Raw genomic sequence first — 10,000 nt, 5'->3', positions numbered from 1 at the left:
CTTCAATGGCAGTGCGAACTCAAGCGTTACGAAATAACAATGGATTTCTCCAGTGACAGCACCAACATTACACTGCTAAACCACAGAATTTCAAGATAACATTAGGGTTATTCCAAGGTCGTGTCAACTGTTGAATATTTCTATAAACTTGCTAAAACTCGATTAAGTGGCAGCTGTAATTACTTCAGAAAGAGAGATACCACTGTTATATTAGCCTATATTTCAGCTGACATTTTGCTAAACGTTCAGTCAATGACAGTAACCTCAGCATGCAAACTCCCCATGCTTACTGTAAGCTTTTATTCCCTTGTTGTATTCACCACAAAACATATTCTTGCTGGTTTTAAAAATGGCGTTTGTTGTCTTCGGTTTAACCAGTAAGCTTCATCCATCATTGTAAGCGTCTGTAAGCGCCTCCCAGCAGTTTCAGGACCACTCAGAAGTACCCCAGAGTAGGTAGTTATATACCCTAAAGCGGCCTAGAGCTGCTCATGTGACTCCAGCAGGCACCCCGCCCCTACTGGCTGCTGCTCCGAGGCCGACCTCAAAGGCCACAAGTAGGGCAGAGGAGTCGGTGCAGAGGCAGGGAGGCACTCAGGGAGCGGGGCGCTAATTAGACAGGGACAGATTAGAAACTCCATTATCGGGAAGGATTCTTGTGGGTACGGGCTGCACAAACGTCCCAAATGTTACAGTTTCCAAAGGACAAGGTCAGCAAACCCCCACTCCACTCCACCTGTACTCCATTCAGTCCTTGGCTAGATCTTAAGCAAAGAGTCAAATTGTTTCAAGGACACTTCCCCTGAAGAGTCCTTGACCAATGACATTTTAGTTTGTTGGCGTCGGGGATCCACCCACTAAACCTACATCTCTTCCATCCTATATCTTTCTTTCTTTCTCTCATTTTCCTTTTTCAGCCATTTCTTCATCACAGCACTGTAACAGTATTCCATTTATCAGTACATGGGCTCCCAGGGAATCTAACTCATGCCCTCGGCACCGTGCTCTACGGTATCAGCTGAGCTACAGAACCCTCCCCCCCCCGGGCCGTACCTATGTTCCGCGGGGGCAGCGGGGGTGCTGCGGTGATGCCCCCCGGGCCTGCTGGCGTGGGGTTGGTGTTGAGGATGGTGCCGTAGGTCTCGTTGTTGACCAGGTTGGGCACAAAACCCCGCTGCTTGTCCTTCACCAGGCTGGCGGCGTCCCGTGCCAGCGAGGCCGGGCTGGGCTGGAGAGAGGAGCCCGGCGTGTAGCAGCTGACCGGACGCTCGTCGCGCCGGTGGGGGCTTGGCTGTGGGAGGGAGGGAGGGAGAGCAGGGTCAAAGGTCACGAGATGATGAGGGTCCCATGTGTATGCCTGCATGCCTTATATTGTTTCCTCTCCTCACCTTTTCATCCAGGTCTTCATCACTCTCGTCTAGGTCCTCGTGCTGGAGACGCCACTCGTACTCCACGTGCACGTGAGCGTTGAACTTCCCCGCCAGCGCCTGGTTGAGCTGCACACAGGAGAACACCACATGGAGACAGGGCAACAGCATGCAGCACTGACACAAGACCACAGTGTACAAGACCACAACACAGCAGTAGATTATTGCCGTCTTTACAACACCGGCCGAAGCTAAGCCTTTTTTAGCACTTTGTCTCGGGTCCTGTGAGCCAATCAAAGTCCCTTCCCGTGCGTGGCATAGAATCCAGCACCTGTCAGCAGTTCTGCTGATGTGTTTCCAGCTAGTCACCACCCACTCATGGATCCAGCCCAGATTCTACCACCGCCCCATATCTCTGTGCTTTAATGATCCAGCCTATCAGGTCTACAGTGGCCTGAGAGTATATTTACACACGTTGATTAGTAAACCACGGAAATTTGTGCAAATGAATATGTTATGTAGTCGAGTCTTCCAACTGTGCTCCAGAGAGACACCCGGGCGTGAGTGGATTGAGTAATACACAGTAAAAATGAGCCCGGTGAGAAATGTCTGGGAGAATTCTGTGGAGAAGGCACCTGCTGGTGTAATTAAAAAGAAATACCAGCCTAGCAGTTCTTAACTTCAAACATTCAAAAAGTTCGGGACTGCAGAAAGAGGGCGACTGAATAAACAAATTAGTGTCTTGAGTATTAATAAGAAAAGGGAGTAAGTGAAGTGAGTCAGTTTAAGCTGAGCTTCGAGAGAGAGAGAGAGTGACTGTGTGTGTAAGTGTGAATGTGAATGTAAGTGTGAGTGTATGTGTGTGTGTTTGTGTTTGTATGTGAGAGAGAGAGAAATAAAGAAGAGAGAGAGAGAGTACAGAGATGGCACACGGCACTCACCAACTCCTCACACTGAATGTGCTTGAGCCGCCGGGCGATGTCCAATGGTGTCTCTCCTGCCTCATTAGCTGAAGGACAACACACACACACACACACACACACACACACACACACACACACACACACACACACACACACACACACACACACACACACACACACACACACACACACACACACACACACACACACACACACACACACACACACACACACACACACACACACAGAGAGAGAGAGAGAGTCAGAACCAAGGACACAAACAGAGTGTGGTTGCACAGTGACAGATTCAAATGCCTGTAATGTCCTGGAGCTGTCGTCACAGACGGGGTTTATGTGGCTGCCGGGGGCCGGTGGGAATCTGAGGGCCAGTTTGTCATTCCACCGGCCTCCGGACCACACAGCACGCCCGCCGCCGCTCACACTGCCCTCAGAGGCCAGAGGCACGGAGATGAGGACATCCCCAGAGACACACACACACACACACACTCAAAAATACACACACATCCACACACACATCCACACAAACATGCACCCATGCAAAACATTCCTGTTGGGCCTCTTGAGTTAATACAAAGAATTACAAAGAGCAATGCCTCCCCAGTGCACCTCTCACCACGCATTTGAGTCTTTTTGGAAGCTGTGAGAAGTGTGTGCGTGCGTGCGTGCGTGCGTGTGTTGTGCGTGCGTGCGTGCGTGTGTGTGTGTTTGGGAGCTGTGAGAAGTGTGTGCGTGCGTTTGTGCGTGCGTGCGTGCGTGTGTTGTGTGTGTGTGTGCGTATGCGTGTGCATGTGAAGTGTATGCGTGTTGTGTGTGGTGAGAAAATATCTTCTCCGACAGTGCTGCCAATACTGTGGAATCTGGGAACTCTTGCTTATTTGTGGTCTGGGGGGAATTTCAGATAGCAGTGGAATGTGTGTGTGTGTGTGTGAATGCGCCCATGCTTTTGTGTGTATCGCGTGTATTTGTTCGTGTGTGTGTGTATCCGTCACCCCGGCAACCTCATCCCGACCACAAACTGGCCTACAGAACAAAACACTGAAACAGTTCACAGAAGTGTCACATGTTCTGCATCGCGGAGGCTCTCCCTCAAACACGACCAGCGCCACCACCACCACAACCACAACAGCTGGCCACCTGCCTGGCCCTGATAAAGCTCCGGTGGCGGTGAGCGCGTGCGTCAGCCTGCCAGGCTCTTACCGATGTCAATGGAGGCCTTCCCGCGCAGCAGCAGCTTCAGGCACTCGCTGTTGTCCGTCAGGCAGCAGTAGTGCAGGGCCGTGCTGCCTTTGGCCGTCTGCTTGTCCAGGTTCACGCTGCGGAGGAGGAGAGCACATTTATCTACACCAGCACACAGAGCCACCCACTGAGACGCACCTTTTTGAATGAAAACGGCTGGATGATAGAAATGGATTTGTAGTCTGTAATATGCATGATGTTTTATCATCTCTCTTGCTCAGTAAATTCAGTTCAGTAAATAGTCACCAGGGCATTTTTCAGAGAAATGACCTACTGAAGTCGATGATCTATTAACTGAAACAGAACCATGTCAGAGAGGGCTCTAAATCTCTTATGGGGTTTTCCCCTTGTTATTGATCCAGAACAGGAAAAATGCCACACTTTCAATTCTGTCCGTTTTTCAACGATCCTATTTCAGATACATTTTTTTTTGTATATGGTCGCTGTGACACAGACAGTCTTACAGTGCCTGTTTCAAAATGTGCACACAAATATAGGCCAAGGTCATTCAAGATGGAAGTAAAACGAACAAATAATATTTACAGATACAGGCTTAATATTTCATGAATGGGTGAGGTTTGACACCTTATCTGTAGATACATCTACCCTATGTGAAGTTACAAATGTCTTGACAATGTACCTGGTCACTCACTCTGTGGCCACACAGACAGACACACATCACTCACTATAGGCCTGTATCCCAATCACAACACAGTAAAAGTCTGCCTTGCCCTTGCCTGTTCTGCGTCAGGAAGTCCACGATGTGCAGTGACGTCCTGTCTACCAGTCGGACCGCCAGGTGAAGAGCCGTTTCTCCGTGTTCCTGGAATGATCCAACCACAAACATGAAGGAAAATAGAAACGCTTTGAACTAATACAGTCTCAGTACGTCTACAAATGCCTCAGGAAGAAAACAGGTCCATTATCATATAACATCTATTACAGTCTATTTCTAAACACATTAACACTTCAGAACCTATTCAGACAAACATTGCAATAAACAAATGGAGAAATGGAATTTGTGTCTCTACAATATATAGTTGATACGGTAAAGGTATATTGCTCAATGATTCATAGCTATACAAACTACATTATGGAAGTATGTAGAAGCCATGAAGCCATTTTGGAATGCAGGCAATGCTGAGATCAGGATGAGATCAGGAGGAGATGTTTGGGGTGAGACGTACGTGTCCGTTGGCCAGGGGGATGGGCTCCATCAGGTCCACTCCCTCGGCGTACACTTGGATGAGGGAGAAGATGTCGCGCGCCTTCACCGCGTCGCACAGCGTGTGCAGCTTGGACGTGACATCGGGGCACTTCTTCCTGGCGAAGCGCTTCTCTGTGTACTTGGCCGTGATGAAGTCCTTCCTCGCCTGCCTGCCAGTCAAAGAGAACACGCAGAGTTCAACACACAACAACAGAGAGAGAGAGAGAGAGAGAGAGAGAGATATATAGGAGAGAGAGAGAAGGGAGGCATGAGAGTGTGGTTTGAGGCAGCTTAGCAAACGGTGATAAATGGTGACAGTTGCTTATAAACATGCCATTTAACGGTTTCGGTCTTTCCATAAACAACTAGCATTGTTGTTTAGCCACAGAGAGTGGGAACAAGGACAACAGAGTGAGAGAGCATGAAAGTAATGCTTTCATTACTGTTATTTTGACATTATTTCTGTTACATTGTCCTTCCATGACCTAGCAAGACTTTGTTCAAGAGTGAGAAAAAAAAAAAGAGAGTGAGTGCGGAAAAAATTGAAAGTAGAAAGCGACAGACAAAGGGGGAGAGTAGGTGAGAAAGATGGAGGAGACCAGGGAGAGAGGAGAAAGAGGAGCTGGTAATAAGTGAGAATTGAGGTGACGGCTCCATCTGTCTTTCACTCTCCTCCACAGGGGTCCGTCACAGCAGCCCACTGGGCTCCTCAGAAAGATGGAGTGATAGAGTGAAAGAGGGGGTGGGGAGAGAGAGAGAGAGAAAGAGAAAGAGAGAGAGAGAGAAAGGAGAGGCAAGAAGGTGGGAGCTGTTATCCTCACTTATCCTCAGCTCAACTGAGGGAAGGAGGGGGAGAGAGAGGGAGGAAGGGAGGGAGGGAAGGAGGGAGAGGGGCTGAGTGACAGAGGAGTGGAGAGGCCCACACTCACATGTCACTGGCTGGGTTGGGTTTGACCACATCTTCCGCAGTCAGACAGGCTTCCATGATCTCGTTGAAGCCTGCATTCCCCACGTTCTTAGCTAGCTGTTGGGACGAACGCCACACACACACACACACACACACACACACACACACACACACACACACACACACACACACACACACACACACACACACACACACACACACACACACACACACACACACACACACACACACACACACACACACACACAAAGGTTAGTGCTGAAGATTCATCCTCATTCATTAAAGTTCCATTTCCCCTCCACTACAATATCAGCACACTTAAGCCCAGCTTTGGATATGACATCTGATATGAGGGGAAGAACCCACTCTATATTTCACACCCGCTTCCCTGTGGCTAAGTGAGCTCCCTCCCTAACTACCGTAATCACCATAATAATTCTCAATCACCATCAGGACCAAAATGTTCCCCACTAAATAATGAATGTGGTTCAGTCCTACTTCAGCGAAATTGCTGAGAGATTGCCCTGCGAAAAATGTGAAATATGTGGGCTGGGTCCAGAATGGAGGAGAGAGAGTGGGGGTGTGGGGTGAACTGAGGGCATTGGGGGATGTTGGTGGTTTCTGTGCATTCTGAGCGAGCTGTGAAGTCAAGAGAACTTGCCAGAAGCTCGGAGGTGCTCAGGACGTCCAGCGTGAGCGACTGTATTCGGGAGTAGTGTACGCCCAGCTCGCGGTGGATGCCGGAACATTCGATGCAGGTGAGGATGCCCAGGTTGGTTGAGAGCCAGGTAGGACCTGCAGGAAGGACAGACAAGAGAGGGGAAAAGGAAGGGAAGGGTTGTGACCAATCAATATGGGCAGCAAAGGTAACAGATCTACACAGACATATGCACCACACCACACCCACCAAATTTAGAGTTAGCTGTCTAGCAGCTACTGTGGAAATTATAGTACAAAACAGTAGCATTTTGTCTTATCTTGTGCTCTATGGGACTGTTACAGATGAACTCATTCTCTTCTCGTGGAATGTAACCAACAAACAAACATGTCATTCAAATCTATACACCCACTACACACTCCTAACTTTTCCCTCCAGATGATGCAGAAGTGGAAAAAAATAGTTATCAAACTTCCTGGCCCCTAACTTCCCGCAGCCCACAATGCCTTGCCCCCCCCTGCGCTCCCTCCGTGTCCTTCCTGGTGGACTTCCTGCCTGACCGACCTGGAGCTCCACAGTCGCAGCAGACGTCGTTGCCGGTCATCCGCTTGACCTCCCCAACGATGGCCTTGGTGAGCTCCTGCACAATGTTGTTCTCGCCCACGTGCTGGTCGCCCTTAAAGGCGTTGTTGAGCGCCTCCTCCTTACTGTTCTGCAGCACAGAGATCCATCTGGAAGGAGAGAGGGAGGAGGGGTGTGTCAAAAAAAGGCGGAAAAGAGTGTGTGTGTGTGTGCGTGTGTTGTAGGTGATGTTGTGGTGGTGTTGTAGGTGATGGTGGTTAAGGCAGTGAATGTGTGTTGGCAGATTTATTGAGAGCGTGTATGAGTAGAATGATGGTGATGATTGTGTGTGTGTGTGTGTGTGTGTGTGTGTGTGTGTGTGCGCGCGCGCATGTGTGTGTATGTGTCTGTGTAGCGAAGGGTCAGGTTTAGTGAGAGTTCAGTGTTTGTTTGTGTGTGTGTGTGTGCACACGGAGTGATCATGGATGTGGCGGTGGTCTTGTGTGTGTACATGTGTGAGTCTGCGGGGGGGGGATGGCGCCATCAAGGTCAGCCAGGTTTGGAAAACAAGAAGTCAGCAAGCAAACTGGAAAAGAGTGACATCACAGGAGGCCGCCTTGGCCTTCCTCCAATCAGACGGGAGCACAACTCACATCTGACATTCCGCCTCATCGTCTGCCTGGAAGTGATACGTTCTGTCATCTGTTTTAAAGGAGAAGAGAGGAGGAAGAAAGAGACAGAGAGGGGAGTGGGAGAGAGAGAGAGAGAGAGAGAGAAAGAAAGAAAGAAAGAAAGAATGATAATGAAGCACATTCTGTACAGTATCAAATGACAAGGCACACAGCACATAAGAATGCCTTCCCTTGGGTTGTCCTCTATAGATCCAGTGCGAGCTACACTCCAATTACAATCTATTTCTCCCCCCCCACGGACTAAACAGATGAGTGCGATGATGCAGAACTGTTACGGGACTTAAAGGGATGTGATAAAACGATCAGATGGCAGGAGGGTGATAGCGGCGAGGAGCGGTGGCGGATCAATGACATAACTTCCCCTTTTTCCGGTCGAGAGATCAGACACAGGCAAACAAACAACAGGAACTCTAAACGAGACAGAGGGAAGGGAGGGGAGGAGGAGGAGGGGAGGAGGAGGGGGAGGGGGAGTCACTTCACACTTCCCCTTGCTGTGCTCGGTTAAGCTTTGACTTTAATCTGGGCAGCGTTGGGGAGGAAGAGGAGCAAGACAGACAGACAGAGAGAGAGAGAGAAAGAAAGATAGAGAGGGAAGCGGGAGAGAGAAAGAGATAAAATAAAAGACAGACAGATAGAGAGTGAGAGGGGGGGAATACAACGGTGAGACAGACAGACAGACAGACAGACAGACAGACAGACAGAGTGAGAAAGATAGAGGGAAGCGGGAGAGAGAGAGATAAAAAAAAAAGAGAGTGAGAGGGGGAGAATACAACAGTGAGACAGACAGACAGACAGACAGAGTGAGTATAAGACGCTATCTGAGTGAGAGAGTGAGTGCTTCACTGAGAACAACCGTGATAAGTACTATAAGACCCTGAGGTTGCCACTTGCCAGAGGATGATCTGAAACAATGAACGCACCAGACACGTTGTGTTACTCCCCCCACCACGACACAACCATGTCCTGGGCTCACAGTAAGTAAATCATCCTCCCCAGGCAAACAGGGTGTGGAGTGAACTCACACGGTCCAGCTACTGCTTTAAGCCATTCCCCTGGAGATAATACCACAGAACACTACCGCCAACCTCGTAGAGGAACCTCTAAATCAATCGCTTCCCTATACGCAAGCCTGCAGGGAAATCGCCCCCATCCATCCCTCCTTTTTTCCTAGCCGGGGCTCTGATAGATAGAGCAGCCTCTCTGTTCTCGGAGGTAGACGACGGCAGGCAGGTCCCAGGAGGGGTGTTTGTGAGGCAGTGGCTTAGAGGCATAACCAGCATTCTCTGTTGTTTAGTGAGTGTCCTTAGAAAGCCACAGCTGATTCAATTCACCAAGGTTATATCAGATTTCAGATATCAGAGGGGAGGGGAGGGGGTGAGGGAGGATGAGGACTCCATTTGTTAATATGGTTAAAGGAAAGCGAGAGAGAGAGAGAGAGAGAGAGAGAGAGAGAGAGAGAGAGAGAGAGAGAGAGAGAGAGAGAGAGAGTGTGTGTATCTCAACATACGTGAGATGAGGTCAAAGCTCTTCTTCTCCTCTGGGTTGTGCTTGACCTGGCAGGTCAGGAGGTTGAGCTTGGCTGGCGGTCGGTTCGCCTGAAGGACAAAACAGTTCACATTCACGGAATGCCACAGACATCAAACATCACCATGATTAAAGACAGAGATGCTTGCACATGATAAGCATTACAAACAAATTCCCAACTCCCAATCAAAGGCAAGAAAGGCCAACAAAATGAAGGGAAATATAGACTCAGATTCAGACTGTTAACATGGCAGCAATATATCCTATGAACCAGGTCACTACTGACCTCAGACCAGACATATATACATGGACTTCTCATCGCTGTACGTCTGCTTTGAGATTCAAAGCTACGCTGCCGTCCTCTCAGGATTAGGCACTTTTAAATTCTAACTGTAAATGGAGGAAAGTAGGACACATTTCTCTGCTCTAAAAGGAGAGGGAAGGATATGTTATGACAGTTCCATGATGGACAGAAAGAGAGAGAGAGAGGGAGAAAGAGAGAGAGAGGGGGGAAGAGAGAGAGAGAGAGTTATTTTGAATATGTTCACGTACCTGGCTTTGGCAATAACGTTGCTGTAACATTCATGCCAAATAAATCTTTCTTGTATTAAATTAAAATGAATTGAATTGAGTGAGAGATAGAAATTGAGATTCAAACAGAACAGACCAGACAGAGAGAAAGAGAGATGGAGGGAGAGATAGAAAGGAAGAAAGAGAGAGATAGAAAGGAAGCGAGAGAGAGAGAGAGATGGAGGGAGAGAGAGAGAAAGGAAGAAAGAGAGAGATAGAAAGGAAGCGAGAGAGAGAGAGATGGAGGGAGATAGATGGTGAAGGTTGTAATGGAAGTAAATGGGTCTTGCTCTGACTACAGGGGGGAAATCAA

The 10,000-nt window shown here is 48.8% G+C and overlaps 1 protein-coding gene across 7 annotated transcripts in view; it reads right to left on the bottom strand.

The window, feature by feature from the left end:
- asap2a (ArfGAP with SH3 domain, ankyrin repeat and PH domain 2a) overlaps positions 1 to 10,000 on the bottom strand; it is a 52,481-nt gene that overhangs the window by 6,451 nt on the left and 36,030 nt on the right. For all 7 annotated transcript variants that reach the window (XM_031580043.1, XM_031580048.1, XM_031580045.1 and 4 more), the window contains 11 exons: positions 9,101 to 9,188; positions 7,555 to 7,603; positions 6,905 to 7,071; positions 6,344 to 6,477; positions 5,684 to 5,778; positions 4,735 to 4,924; positions 4,285 to 4,370; positions 3,509 to 3,624; positions 2,309 to 2,376; positions 1,389 to 1,496; positions 1,054 to 1,291 (listed from right to left, as the gene is read on the bottom strand). In XM_031580043.1, the coding sequence (XP_031435903.1) occupies positions 1,054 to 1,291; positions 1,389 to 1,496; positions 2,309 to 2,376; positions 3,509 to 3,624; positions 4,285 to 4,370; positions 4,735 to 4,924; positions 5,684 to 5,778; positions 6,344 to 6,477; positions 6,905 to 7,071; positions 7,555 to 7,603; positions 9,101 to 9,188 (1,339 nt within the window). The remainder of the gene's footprint in view (positions 1 to 1,053; positions 1,292 to 1,388; positions 1,497 to 2,308; positions 2,377 to 3,508; positions 3,625 to 4,284; positions 4,371 to 4,734; positions 4,925 to 5,683; positions 5,779 to 6,343; positions 6,478 to 6,904; positions 7,072 to 7,554; positions 7,604 to 9,100; positions 9,189 to 10,000) is intronic.

This window comes from Clupea harengus, chromosome 14 (genome assembly GCF_900700415.2).
Source record: "Clupea harengus chromosome 14, Ch_v2.0.2, whole genome shotgun sequence".
Lineage (NCBI taxonomy): Eukaryota > Metazoa > Chordata > Actinopteri > Clupeiformes > Clupeidae > Clupea > Clupea harengus.
Note: the sequence above shows the minus strand (reverse complement) of the source record. Positions and strands in the feature narration are given on the sequence as shown.